Source organism: Rhinatrema bivittatum, chromosome 2, assembly GCF_901001135.1.
Source record: "Rhinatrema bivittatum chromosome 2, aRhiBiv1.1, whole genome shotgun sequence".
Taxonomy (NCBI): Eukaryota; Metazoa; Chordata; class Amphibia; order Gymnophiona; family Rhinatrematidae; genus Rhinatrema; species Rhinatrema bivittatum.
Genome location: NC_042616.1, coordinates 177,234,598 through 177,249,903, shown reverse-complemented (window position 1 = coordinate 177,249,903; position 15,306 = coordinate 177,234,598). Strand labels below are relative to the sequence as shown.

Here is a 15,306-nt window from a genome sequence, read left to right as displayed (position 1 = left end):
CTTAACCTGGACCCTTAACATCTGTTCATTAGTGAGACAGAACCCCAGAAAAGAGTTATTTATTTAAAAATCATGTTAAAAGTCTAGAAAATGTTCCAAGCGATTTCCACACACATAAACCAGCTGCCTGAAAGCCTGCTCACCCACAACGTGGCTGAAAGGCCACGCACTGCGGAGCGACTCATGGCCTTTCAGTGGCAGCGAGAGGAGGAGGTGCTCCTGGCACTGCGTTTAGGGCAGCGGAGGAAAAGCACAGGGCATAGATGGCATTTTCAAATCCTCGCTCCCTGCTTTTCTACCCATGCGACAAGCAGGGGCAAGTGACTCCAATTTTCAAAGACACAGTACATGTGTCTTTGAGAGAGGATGCAAAGTCCATGGGTAAAACAATCCCACAGCCTTTGTGCCAGTGCAGACAGTTGGAAAATTGCTCCCTAAGTTGTTACAATTCTGCATCACAAGAGGCAGCACTCAGCCGCTGCAAGCCCCCAGCTTTCTGCAGAGAGAGCCGCTCTGAGAGCCGCGCCATGGCAAGCTTCAGTGTTTCGGTTTTCCTGCTTCTGCCTCTACCGTTTTTGAAGCTGCTTCCTCGGGGTATGCACACAAGCAGCTCGGAGGCCCTCCACCTTGTGAAACAGAGGGGACCCCCCCCCCCCCCCCCCCGAGGCTCATTCTCGGCAGTCAGGGTCCCTCCCTCCCTCCCTAGGCCTGAGCGTGCGAGCTCCAAACTCAGATCCCCCGGGTCTTGACACACTGCTAAGGTCTGAGCACTGCTGCTGTTGGCCCAAAGATGGAGGTATAATAATTCATTTACACTACAGATTGACTCATCCTTGTTTCCTGAAGCCAAGCCGGTCTCTAAGTTGCTTTACCTTTGGATTTTTTTTTTTTTTTTTGGGGGGGGGGGGGGGGGAGTAGGGTGAAGGGGCTTATACTTGTTACTACTATAATGGTACAAACATGAAAACAGAGACCGTGATGGTCCTAAATCACAGCAGGGAGGACTCCCATCCTGTTATATATGCACAAATGCGTAATAAGGAAAAGGAGTGGATTACTGGCTAGCGCAATGGGCTGAGAAGCAGCCAAACAAGGGTTCAAATCTCACTTCCCTGGCTGACTCTCCTGGAGCGGTCACTTCATCTCCCATTGCCTCAGGTAGGCAGGTTGTATGGCCTTTTTCTGACATTATGTTTCTCTGTTTTTAGGTGCCCCGTTAAAGTGTAAGCTCTTTGAGGCAGGGACACCATATCTGAATAGCAATAATACTATAAGCCACCTTGTCTTGCAAAAGCAGGGGGAAAAAAAATCCAAATGAGCCATGTTTCTGTATTTAGTATAATGGAAAGACGGTGGTCAGTTCAGCACAAGGCAAGAAGCTACAGTAAAATACCATTCAATGGCCTATTCATTTCTGGTAAGGGCATTTCCAGTGCATTCTGCTTCCCATCTTCACCATCGATAAAGCAACATGGATGGCTGCAGGCAAAAAGCAGATGCACTAAGAATGTAAAATAAGGACTCTAGCACCCCACTGTAAGTGAAGCATAAAACTTGCCACCCCCTGTCTTCAACCCTTGAGGACGTCATAGGATATCTGTCTATAACTCTAGCTCTATAGAATCTCTTACGGGCTTCTTAGGAACCGAAGACAGGAGGCGAAACTTTGTGTATTATTTTTGCCCTGAAGGATCTTTCTTTACCCGAATACTTATCTATATATCAGATAACTAAATCCTGAACAGCTTTGAGTGCTGTTGGAAAAACATGCTGATATTTATATTCCAAAGGAAAAAAAAAATCAACATTAATTAAGGACCTGTTGTGGCAAAAAAAATGAAAGACACTTCGGAGAGAAAAACTTTCCATTGAAACCCAGCTGGAATGCGCAGGAGGACGGGGGGGGGGGGGGATTGCAGTTCCCCTCCGCTTGTACGCAGAACTCCCCTCACCCACTGGGCTTTGTTCCTCTCGCCGGAGGTCTTCCAGCCCTGCTTCTCAACAACAATCGATCCAGCAAACATTGGTCCGGAGACAATAGAGCGCCAGCGCAAAAGGACTAAAAAGCACCTTCCGTGTCGACAGGCCGTGTAAACCGTCCCTTCCTCGCTGCCAACCACAAAGTTATTGACGTCTCCTGTTGGGAAAGCCATTCCGGTGACGGCCACAGGCTTGGACTTATTGTACTGCAGCTCCATGCTTTCCTAAGGGGGTGGGAAGAAAAAAAAAAACACACACACACGCACGTTGTGAACAGTTATTCATTGCTGATAATTCTTTTCTGAGCGGGATGTCACGACTAAATCACCTGGGCCGTATCATTTTTCTCTTCGCAGAATTACCGGGAGAAGGGATCAAGTTAGATATTGTGATGCTGACATTTATATTCCTGCATTTTTATAGGCTTCAGACCAGCTGGAAAGCGTCAGTCTGCATTGCGTCTTAAGTCAGACAGAGATGACAGGTGAGAATTTAAAAACTAATGGTGCAGAAGCGAAAGATAATACCTTAATGGTTACACTTGTCAGCCTGGGGCTGTAATAAAACATGCAATACCCCCCATATTTACAAACATTTCTTGAAATCAATTGTTCCCTGGAAGGCACAGCTAATATCAGATACGGTGAGCACATTGATAAATATGAAGGCAAGACAAAATAAACACACAGCTCTCATCTGAACGAGGGAGAGCGGCAGAAGAGCTGATGGCAAAATGCTCCTGCGAGGGATTTCTGCCGGCTCCCTGGGATGTTGTGATGTTATGGGACAATCTGCAGCACAGTCCACTTCTGAATTTACTGAAAACATGTCCAAGAACATTTGGCCTGCCCCGGGGGACAAACGAATGTAGGAATGCTCATTGCTTTAAAATAAAATGCTTCAAAGCGCTTTGACCCCCAGAGTCTGCTAAGGTCTGTAACATCAAGATCTTCTGTTCACGTGCAGCTGAAATCATTCCCATCACTAGGAATCTGGAACCTATTCGTAATGTGCCTTGATTTCTTTTGGATCGTGTCCAAAAGGAGCACAGAAGTAGCAAACACGGACCCAGAATGAGAGAAAAGTCTCAGTACAGTCAGGCCCATAGGATGAGCGCAAGGAAGATTTCTGCCATTCTCTGTCTGCGCTGCTTCCTCCTTCGGCTACTGAAGGCAAGCACTGACACTGCTTCCCGCCTTTGCTGGGAGTCTGTCTTGCTGAGACGGTACTTGGGAGGGCTCATCCCGAGAGATGAAGAACCCCGAGTTATATCCCACATTTGCTAAACAATGCTGTAGAGTAAATAAAATGTATACCACAGGCGACTTCTAAAATTGCTATGGTTTAACATGGATTATTTCATTTTCACTTGAAACTGACCTATGTATTAAAGTATTAGCATAATTACATGATTTGTGGTAAAGGAAATGGGGTTTGGCTCTTTAAAGAGACTGCTTGAAGGAAGCTGCACTCTTTCAAGTGCCTCGACCGGCTTAGCGGAGCTTGTGGAGGGAGGGACTGGGAGGGGGGGGGGGGGGGGGTGATGGATCAGGCCTTAGTGCTGGCACTAAAGGCTTAGGACCACTCTGAATGGCAGCAATGAATGCATGGAAAGGCATCCACTGTGCTGGTGCCTCCAATTGTATTTGATGGGGCAGAAAACAGAAAGGAAGATCAAAAAGTACCAGCTTGCCTTGCGTCTTCCCCTACAACGGGGGGGGGGGGCGGGGGGGGGGGGTTCCCCAAACATGAAGTAAAGGGCCACATAAGAAATTTGAAATCATTGAGTGGCCTGGAAGATCTATCTATCTATCTATCTATCTATCTATCTATCTATCTATCTATTTCTAATATTTGTTAACCACTTATCTACAATTCTAAGTGGTATACAAATTTAACATCCATAATTATGGTACATAAAAACATAAAATATTATTCACATTAATACAATGAACATAAAAAAATTGCATATCATTTCCCTTCTTCAAGAATTATGGTCAGCATCATTATATCATGTTAGTGCTTTCTGTGCTATTTCACATACTGAAGGCTGCCTGGAAAAGGAAGGCTTTTACCAATTTCGAAATTTCAGTATCCTGCTTGTTCCTGACTCTGTTCCAGTATCCAGTTTGTTCCTGACTCCATCCAGTTTCCTGCTTGTTCCTGACTCCATCCTGTATCCTGCTTGTTCCTGACTCTGTTCCAGTATCCTGCTTGTTCCTGACTCCGTTCCAGTTTCCTGCTTGTTCCTGACTCCATCCTGTATCCTGCTTGTTCCTGACTCCATCCAGTTTCCTGCTTGTTCCTGACTCCATCCTGTATCCTGCTTGTTCCTGACTCTGTTCCAGTATCCTGCTTGTTCCTGACTCCGTTCCAGTTTCCTGCTTGTTCCTGACTCCATCCTGTATCCTGCTTGTTCCTGACTCCGTTCCAGTTTCCTGCTTGTTCCTGACTCCATCCTGTATCCTGCTTGTTCTTGACTCCGTTCCAGTATCCTGCTTGTTCCTGACACCGTTCCAGTATCCAGTTTGTTCCTGACTCCATCCAGTTTCCTGCTTGTTCCTGACTCCATCCTGTATCCTGCTTGTTCTTGACTCTGTTCCAGTATCCTGCTTGTTCCTGACTCCGTTCCAGTATCCAGTTTGTTCCTGACTCCATCCTGTATCCTGGTTGTTCCTGACTCCGTTCCAGTTTCCTGCTTGTTCCTGACTCCGTCCAGTATCCTGCTTGTTCCTGACTCCGTCCAGTATCCTGCTTGTTCCTGACTCCATCCAGTATCCTGCTTGTTTCTGACTTCGTCCAAGTTTCTGACTTCGTCCAAGTATCCTGCTTGTTCCTGACTGCGTTCCAGCCTTCCTGCCTGCTTCAGGTCCTCTCCAGCTCCTAAGTTCCAGTTTCCACTTGCTTGCCTCTTCGGTTTGACTTCGGCTTGGTACCTGGTTTTGTCTATCTGCTGCCCATCCTGACCCTTGGCTTGCTCTCTGGCTTCATCTGTCCTCAGCTGGCCCTGACCTCTGGCCCGTCTCCTCGTCTTGCACCTCTGCTGCCTGCCTCGAACCCCTGGACCATCTCTGACTTCCCCCATCTTCAGCCTGCCTCGACTCGGACTGTTCTTGTACTCCTCTTCACCAGGAGACCTTCTCCTGAGTCCTGCCGGCCCCGGCACCCAAGGGCTCAACCTGCAGGGAACGAGGGCTGGTATAAGTGAAGGTCCAGTCTGGTCTCCTGGTCCTGATCCGCCTCCCGGCTACGAGTACCGCTGCAGGCCTTCCTTCAGTGGGCTCACCATACACTCTAGCCGGCCCAAGGGTCCACGTTCGCAACATCTTAAAGCCCTAGAAGCTTGGTATAGCCTCAATGTGGAATTAAAGCCATTTGAAGCCAGCCCTTTTATGCCCTTGATGAGAGTCCTCCTTGGAATTTGATGAGCAGGGGGCCAGGGTGACGTGCCTGGTCCTTTCAGTGATTTGAAATACTAAGGAAGGCAAGAGTCAGGATTCCCGGGGGGGGGGGGATGGATATTCTGATTTCTGAGAACTTGGCATCCTTGCCACATCCCTGGGAGCCCTGACCCTTGCCTTTCCCCTTCCACAGCATCTGCCCCCTGAGGGAGTATTGGGGAGATTAGATATAGGAAGGTAGATGGGATGTGTGTGGTGCACTCCCACAATCACTCTCCTCTCTCTACCCCCTACCCATCTTACTCTCCCTCTCACCTTTCTCTTCTCTTCTCTTTTCCTTTCCTATCCCCTTCCCTTCCCTCTGGTTTCCTCCCCTGCTGTCTTATCCTCTCTTCCCCATGCCTCCTCTGCTTCCTTCACTCTCCTCCCTGGAGCCAGAGCACTGACTGGCGGTTTTGCTTTTGCTGCAAGTTTTCTTCCCCATTCTGCCTGATACTCCTAGGCCTCAATGCCAAGCCCCCCCCCCCCCCCCCCCCATCCAGACTTCACCGGCAGCAGTGGGTACTCGCCAAAGAGAGCCCCCACTGCTTATCTTCACTTCCTTCCTTCTCTGGCCTCCTCCCAAGTGCAGCCCCCTTCAGTGGCATCGCGGCCCAGCTTCTCACCCCCAGGTTCACTGTGGCTGCTGAAACTGCTTTCCAGGCTCTGACAGCTGTAAGAGTCGATGGGAACCGCTCCCCAAGCTCCGTGCTCTCTTTGCCTCATCACATTTCCCCTTCTTCACTGACGGGCCTGAGAAACCCCTCCAGCCTTGATGTCTTTGGGCTACCACACAGGACCCCCCCGCCCCCATTCCATATCTACCACCAGGAATGGGAGGAAAACACAAGGTGAGCTGGAAAAAATGAGCCCCCCCTGGGCCAAGTTTGGCCCATGGGCAGTAATTTGGGGACCCCTGACCTAGAATATTCAAAGGAAGGAAGGGTAAGTTGGTAATACAAGAAAATGAGGCAACATAGATCTAATAGGCAGAATCAGGGGATTTAGCAAGGCAAATGCACACCAGGTGAGGGAGATAAGCACAAAAAAAGAATTACCAGGAAAATGGGTGGTGCAAAGTGCCCTATAATTAAATAAAATAAGAAAACTGTATCCATCAACAGTGCCCGGTGTACACCCAGGGTGGGTATCAATACACAACTGTTCAGTACTGTGTTTAAATCATTTCCTACAGAAGAATTGTAACTGCTTACATTAATCAAAAATTAGCCCAGAACTGACCACAATAGTGTCTTGCTACGCATTAATAGAACTTTGGTTCCTGAAGCTCCCTGAAGAAGGAGTAACACAGTCCGAAACACTGCCGTGTCGGAGGACAGACTTCAGGACTACATATGCTGATAGTGGATTCAAGCTAAGTGCACATATTAGTAGCAATACAAACAGTGCCTTATCTTGTGCTATAGCTCCGGATGGAGAATACCAGGATTTCTTGTGACCTATGATTAGTCAAGCCCAGAGCTTCACGGGCTTCACATATAAGCCAATAAGCTTCTAGAGGCAATTTATGACAGTCGTAAGATACCTATAACAAGAGCTCCCTTTCACATAGCTGAATCTAATATTTTGTGACCATCTCTCATCTAGCATCTTCTACTGGAGAGTCATCTTTAGAAGTGGATTTTGGACATTATTCAACTTCACCCTCTTCCACTGAATTCCTCAGTGACGTCCACAGCAGCTCTACCCATTGCTGCTGATATCATCAATAACACTCTGAAAGATTCTTCCAAATCTCAAGATCCATCTGTCACCACTGCAGAAGACGAATTAGAAATCAAAATCAAAGAGATTTTGGATGTTCGCAACAGATGCAAGACTTTTGAATACCTTCTGATTTGGGAAGGCTTCGGCCCCGATTTGATCACTTGGGAGCCTCAGACCAATAACTTGGACAAAGAGATGCTTCATCAGTTTCAGCTCGCACATCCTTTGAAACCTAAGCCTGGTACCCGAAGAGTTTGCCCTTTGAAGGGGGGTACTGTTGCGTCTGTCGCTGCTCGACGCCCTCACTCCGCCCTCTTCACCTCTGTGGCGACTCCCTCCGGGTCCGATGGATGGTTAGCTGCCGCGGTGTCTTTTTGCCTTCTCTCTCCGGCATCCCCGGACCAGCACGATGCTGTGGATCCTCCATGTTCCTGATGACATAGGGCGCGCACGCGCGCTCCGATTGATGTACCAGCAAGGGTGTGAACCTCGGGGGCATCCCCCTGAGATGACATCATCCACTTCCAATATAAAAGGTCTCAGAATTTGCTAACACATCCAGTTAGCAAGGGTTACTCTACCGAAGCAACTCTGCCTCCTCAGACTTACCAGGGGTACCCGCTCCTCGGGGGCCTCGCTCTCTTTTCTTTATTTCAGATTGCTGATAGGAACCGGTACTCGCTCCTCGAGGGCCCATGTTCCTGAACACTGAAGATTCTCTACTGCCTGGAAGCTATCGCAGATACAGACATTTTTTAGTTATCTTTATTTCAGATTGCGATAGGAACCGGTACTCGCTCCTCGATGGCCCACGTTCCTGAACACTGAAGATTCTCTACTGCCTGGAAGCTATCACAGATACAGACATATGTGAGTTATCACCGCTCTCTCAGAGCTTTCCCTGGAACCAGGAACTCGCTCCTCGAGGACCTAACCCTTTCCAGCTACTGAGCTTCCTAAAGACCTTATGTGAGTTTTGTCATCTAATTCTGGCTATGAACACAGCATGACCTGTCTACTTATTATCTATAGTTTCTCTACAGTTCAGCAACCCTGGGATCACTGATCCAGTACCTGAGGGACTTCAGCCCTGCCGGGCATATCAGCTCACTACTGCCACCTCTGGTGGCTCTACTAACCTGTCTAATAAAAGAACTATCTGTGTCTGTCTCCATACCCAAACCTAGCCGGTGGTCCCTCTCAGGATATCCTCCTGGGGGCACTGTCATCTGCCATCGGCCCACTTATCTACATTACTCTACAGCTGAGTGCCCTCTCCAAGCACTCCGCTGGTAACAGCTTGCTACTCCCTCTCCATCAGGAGTCTTCAGCAAGATTCATAACAGATTGCTACTCCGCAGTCTTAACCATAACAGATTGTTTACTACTCCCTCTACAGGCGCAGATTCATTACAGATTGCTAACTCCTCCCTTCTTGAGGAGTGGATCATAATAGATTGCTAACTCCTCCCTTCCATGTTATAAAATCGGGCATAGATTTGTTCGTGCCGAGTTGCGCGAACAAATCTGCGCCAGCGCGCAGGTTTTAAAATCTGCCCCTATATTTATAAATGATCTGGAAATGGGAACAATTGAGGTTATCAAATTTGGCAATGGCACTATATAAATACATAAGAATGCATCTGACTTTCTTGAAACGTGACTTGAAAGGATTGAAAGCTGCCCACTTACCCCACTCCCATTAAAAGACCTCCCCCTCTAAATATCAACTGCATCTGAATTGTGCACATTTTGTTAATTTAGTTTCAGAAGATAATATTCCTCAGGCACTTCATTATTATTCCTGCTTTTACCATGCTTCAGCTATTTTGGGCTAGTGTTGGTATTTTGTTTGCACCAGACTGATATATCAAGTCCCAGGTTTCCCAGGGCCCAATATTCAAAAAATTGGGTGCCTAGCTTAAGCTCTGATGTAATAAAATGTGCTGGGCTGTGCACACAGTTTAACCCGTGAATGTACACACATTTATGTTAAATCTGTTTTTATTTATCAATAAATCATTGACAAAAAGAAGAAAACAGCAGGGTGCTTTGCATCCCACCAGTTAACAGATAACAATGAAACAAGTGCATTGAATCCCAATACCCTCCCCTCCTCCCCCTTTTTTTTTAAAAAGTCAAAGGTAAAAATATAGGCACACATGATTCTAGGTGTTGTAAATGGAGGTTCAATTGATATTATTCACTACTACGCTTCCTGCGCCTGGAGATAGCGTCTGTAGATAATGTTCCCAAATTGCAAAGGACAACTGTCGTTTGAAGGAAGACACTGAAGCTCTACTATCCATTTGCAAAAGATCATGTAGGAAATTTCACCATTGCCAATAAGAAGGATCCTTATCATCTCTCCAGGTTACCAAAATAGCTTTCTTCCCCATCAAACACGCTTTCCTGAAGAACAGGATATCTCCTTTATTTTTCAAGGACAACGGAAGAAATTGGTTGAAGAGTATAACTTCCGGAGATGTTGGGAATTTGTAATTCATAATTCTTGAGAGATATCCCACTACTTTAGACCAGAATTGTTGGGATTTCAGACATGTCCAGAATAAGTGAATCAAAGTACCAACTTCCAAATGACATCGCACACACAACTCTGTATCAGCTATACCAGCCCTATATGCCTAGGCCTGAGAGATATATGGTCGGCATAAGAACTTATGTTGAAGTTCACGAAGATATATGTTGCCAGAGAGATCCTTCAGCGGGTGAAAACAAATTTTACCATCTGCTCCGTAATCTCAAAGACACTCTTATGTGACCAGCAATTTACTGTTGTAGCGAAGCCCACACCAGGTTTCTGTTTGTGCAAAAATTTCTGCAGCTTGGATAATGGCCTTTTACGAAACTCAGGGCAAAAAAGCTCCTCCCAATCTTCCAAGAATGAAAACTTCAATTCCTACTTCGGCAAAGAGGCAATATAAAGTTTTAGTTGCAAAAAAAATACTAGTGTCCCACATGCCCATATTTATCCTTCAAAGTAGCAAAAGGGAACATTTTACCCTCTTCAATGGGCACATGTTGCAACTGACTAATTCCACATTCCTCCCATCGTTTAAAGTCCTTGGAGTGACTACTTGAAACAAAGTCTAAGTTTCCCTGTATGGACAGCAATTGTGAGCAATGGGGGGAACTCTGATATACCTTTGCTAGCTTTTTCCAGGCCCACCTCATGAGCATAACTAATGTACATCTGGACAAACCTCTCAGCAACTCAGTGGAAGCAGCATGTAAAACATGCTTTAAATCTAATGGTGCAACTAGCAATTTATCCCCCTTCAAATTTATACAATTGGATTTGTCATCAATCCAGTCACATAAAATATGGAGCAGGCTAGCTAAGTTATATTCCTCCGAGTCTGGAAGTGCCAACCTCCCATGGCCGCATTCATGTTTTAAACATTCCAAAGAAATGCGAGGTTTCATTTCCTGCCAAATAAATTTTATAATCATTGAATCCAACCGCTTCAAATCCTGTTTCAGTATTCTCATCAGTAGTGATAGAAGTAGGCGTCGCGAAGTATGTAACCTTTCCTTGGTATGTTCCATAAACCGAACAAGGTTGAAATCATAAAGCTCATCTAGATTAGTGGATAGTTCCAAGCTTAAATATTGAAAGGCACTGTCCACTGAATTTAGAGGAAACTCATTACCCCACTGATCTTTAAAAGAAGTTGGGAAGGCAAGGGCTTCTGATTTATCTATATTCAATTTGAAACCCAAGAACACCCCATATTTCACAAATAATTACAATACTGCATTCAAGGAGGATATCAGCTTTGTGAGAAATACCAGAATATCATCAGCAAAAGCTGCATATTTAAAATGATATTTCCCCAACTGTAACCCATGTATATTTTTTGGCATCTCAGAGGCATGGTGGAAAGAGGATAACCAATGGGACAGTGCTATACTGGGGTACAAATTATATCGCAATGACAGAGAGGAGCACTCGGGAGGAGGTGAGGCACTTTATGTCCGGGATGGCATAGAGTCCAACAGGATAAACATCCTGCATGAAACTAAATACAAAACTGAATCTTTATGGGTAGAAATCCCTTGTGTGTCGGGGAAGACTATAGTGATAGGGGTATACTACTGTCCACCTGGTCAAGATGGTGAGATGGACAGTGAAATGCTAAGAGAAATTAGGGAAGCTAACCAAATTGGTAGTGCAGTAATAATGGGAGACTTCAATTACCCCAATATAGACTGGGTAAATGTATCATCGGGTCAGGCTAGAGAGATAACGTTCCTGGATGGAATAAATGATAGCTTTATGGAGTAATTGGTTCAGGAACCGACGAGAGAGGGAGCAATTTTAGATCTAATTCTCAGTGGGGCACAGGACTTGGTGAGAGAGGTAACGGTGGTGGGGCCGCTTGACAATAGTGATCATAATATGATCAAATTTGATTTAATGACTGGAAAAGAAACAGTGTGCAAATCCAAGGCTCTCATGCTAAACTTTCAAAAGGGAAACTTTGATAAAATGAGAAAAATTGTTAGAAAAAAACTGAAAGGAGCAGCTACAAAAGTAAAAAATGTCCAAGAGGAGTGGTCATTGTTAAAAAATACCATTCTAGAAGCACAGTCCAGATGTATTCCACACATTAAGAAAGGTGGAAAGAAGGCAAAACGATTACCGGCATGGTTAAAAGGGAAGGTGAAAGAAGCTATTTTAGCCAAAAGATCTTCATTCAAAAATTGGAAGAAGGATCCAACAGAAGAAAATAGGATAAAGCATAAACATTGGCAAGTTAAATGTAAGACATTGATAAGACAGGCTAAGAGAGAATTTGAAAAGAAGTTGGCTGTAGAGACAAAAACTCACAGTAAAAACTTTTTAAAATATATCCGAAGCAGAAAGCCTGTGAGGGAGTCAGTTGGACCGTTAGATGATCGAGGGGTTAAAGGGGCACTTAGAGAAGATAAGGCCATCGTGGAAAGATTAAATGATTTCTTTGCTTCGGTGTTTACTGAAGAGGATGTTGGAGAGGTACCCATAATGGAGAAGGTTTTCATGGGTAATGATTCAGATGGACCGAATCAAATCACGGTGAACCTAGAAGATGTGGTAGGCCTGATTGACAAACTGAAGAGTAGTAAATCACCTGGACCGGATGGTATACACCCCAGAGTTCTGAAGGAACTAAAAAATTAAATTTCAGGCCCTATTAGTAAAAATTTGTAACTTATCATTAAAATCATCCATTGTACCTGAAGACTAGAGGATAGCAAATGTAACCCCAATATTTAAAAAGGGCTCCAGGGGCGATCCAGGAAACTACAGACCGGTTAGCCTGACTTCAGTGCCAGGAAAAATAGTGGAAAGTGTTCTAAACATCAAAATCACAGAACATATAGAAAGACATGGTTTAATGGAACAAAGTCAGCACGGCTTTACCCAGGGCAAGTCTTGCCTCACAAATCTGCTTCACTTTTTTGAAGGAGTTAATAAACATATGGATAAAGGTGAACCGGTAGATATAGTATACTTGGATTTTCAGAAGGCGTTTGACAAAGTTCCTCATGAGAGGCTTCTAGGAAAAGTAAAAAGACATGGGATAGGTGGCGATGTCCTTTCATGGATTGCAAACTGGCTAAAAGACAGGAAACAGAGAGTAGGATTAAATGGGCAATTTTCTCAGTGGAAGGGAGTGGACAGTGGAGTGCCTCAGGGATCTGTATTGGGACCCTTACTTTTCAATATATTTATAAATGATCTGGAAAGAAATACGACGAGTGAGATAATCAAATTTGCAGATGACACAAAATTGTTCAGAGTAGTTAAATCACAAGCAGATTGTGATAAATTACAGGAAGACCTTGTGAGACTGGAAAATTGGGCATCCAAATGGCAGATGAAATTTAATGTGGATAAGTGCAAGGTAATGCATATAGGGAAAAATAACCCATGCTATAATTACACAATGTTGGGTTCCATATTAGGTGCTACAACCCAAGAAAGAGATCTAGGTGTCATAGTGGATAACACATTGAAATTGTCGGTACAGTGTGGTGCGGCAGTCAAAAAAGCAAACAGAATGTTGGGAATTATTAGAAAGGGAATGGTGAATAAAACGGAAAATGTCATAATGCCTCTGTATCGCTCCGTGGTGAGACCACACCTTGAATACTGTGTACAATTCTGGTCGCTGCATCTCAAAAAAGATATAATTGTGATAGACAAGGTACAGAGAGGGGCTACCAAAATGATAAGGGGAATGGAACAGCTCCCCTATGAGGAAAGACTAAAGAGGTTAGGACTTTTCAGCTTGGAGAAGAGACAACTGAGGGGGGATATGATAGAGGTGTTTAAAATCATGAGAGGTCTAGAATGGGTAGATGTGAATCGGTATTTACTCTTTCGGATAGTAGAAAGACTAGGGGGCACTCCATGAAGTTAGCATGGGGCACATTTAAAACTAATCGGAGAAAGTTCTTTTTTACTCAACGCACAATTAAACTCTGGAATGTGTTGCCAGAGGATGTGGTTAGTGCAGTTAGTATAGCTGTGTTTAAAAAAGGATTGGATAAGTTCTTGGAGGAGAAGTCCATTATCTGCTATTAAGTTCAATTAGAGAATAGCCACTGCCATTAGCAATGGTAACATGGAATAGACTTAGTTTTTGGGTGCTTGCCAGGTTCTTATGGCCTGGATTGGCCACTGTTGGAAACAGGATGCTGGGCTTGATGGACCCTTCGTCTGACCCAGTATGGCATTTTCTTATGTTCTTATGTTCTTATGACTCCTGAATAGTACGCAATAAGGGCTCCAAAAACAATAAAAATAATAGCGGAGATAGGGGACAATCCTGTCTCCTTCCCCTCCCAATTTGATATGTCGAGGGCTCCACTGCTGTTCTCTTCTTCCAAGGTGCAGAGTGGTTGACCTGGGACTATTTTGACTTTTGGACTTTTACATGGTAGGAGCCTTGCTGGAAACTTGGGCCTTTTCCTGCATTCAGGGAATGGAGAACCTTTGTTTGGGACGCCCAGGGATAGGGAAGACCTGCCCTCGAGGTGCTAACTCTGGGGTTATTTCCTTTTTGGGGACCAGAAGAAATTTTTTGAAGAATCTGGGAGAAAGTGGGTTTAGGCAGAAGCATAGTATGGAGACATTTCTCCGTTTGGTTGTAGATTGTCTGCTTCTGGAATTAGATAAGGGTGAAGCAGTAATTGCGGGGTTGTTTTTTTTTCTTTAAATGTATCCTCAGCATTTGACATGGCTTCTCACACAATGTTGTTGTAGAAACTAAAAACAATGGTTATAGGAGGGGTTGTTTTTTCCTGGTTTTGTTCATATTTAGATTCAAGGAAACCAAAGCTTTGTTTTGCTGGGGGTCAATCAGATTGATTTAACGTCTCTTATGGGGTTCCCCTAGGATCTGTGCTTCCAGCGTTCTTATTTAATGTTTACCTAAGGCCATTGTGTTTCCTGTTGGAGCTGCATGGTATTAAATTCAGAAGGTATGCTGATGATCTTCAGCTATTTTTCCCATTGAATGGGAATAGTAGTGCAGTTTCACCACATATTTCTGAGAGTATTAAATTGATTAATGATTGGATGAGAGAAAATCATCTTACTTTGAATTTACAGAAGACTGAAGCAATTTGCTTCTTACATGATTTTGATTGGTTGGTTAAAAATAATATCAATTTGCCTCCTATCATGGGAACCACAGTGCAATTTAAAGAAGTTCATAATTTGGGTTTCATTTTTGATAGCAGACTCACTTTTAAGGATCATGCTTGTCAGGTTCTAAAATCTGGTTATTTTAAACTTAAATTGCTAAGGCATTTAAAGTATATTTTAGACACAAATGACTTTTGGACTGTGGTCCAGGCTTTCCTGCTGCCTATAGCTGATTACTGCAGTGCTCTTTTGGTTGGACTTCCTACTGTTTCTTTAAAAGCAGTGCAGGTTTTACAGAATTCTGCAGCTAGGCCTGTGATTGGGGGGGGGGGGGGTTTGCATTGATGGGATCATGTTACTCCCCTATTGTGGAAGCTTCACTGGCTTCCTGTTAAACAGTGGATTGTGTTTAAGGTTTTACTCTTGATATATATAAGGTTTTAAAGTTGGATGGTCCTTCCTATTTAGCCGATCTATTGAAAGCTTTTATTCCTAGCT

The 15,306-nt window shown here is 44.4% G+C and overlaps 1 protein-coding gene and 1 long non-coding RNA gene across 2 annotated transcripts in view; one reads left to right on the top strand and one right to left on the bottom strand.

Annotated features, from left to right (window-relative positions):
* The window catches only part of DYNC1I1 (dynein cytoplasmic 1 intermediate chain 1), a 693,069-nt gene that overhangs the window by 168,465 nt on the left and 509,298 nt on the right, over positions 1–15,306 (bottom strand). The window contains exon 13 of the mRNA XM_029588927.1: positions 2,071–2,204. Within this exon, the coding sequence (XP_029444787.1) occupies positions 2,071–2,204 (134 nt within the window). The remainder of the gene's footprint in view (positions 1–2,070; positions 2,205–15,306) is intronic.
* The window catches only part of LOC115084277, a 74,800-nt gene that overhangs the window by 44,259 nt on the left and 15,235 nt on the right, over positions 1–15,306 (top strand). The gene's annotated exons all lie outside the window — the stretch shown is intronic.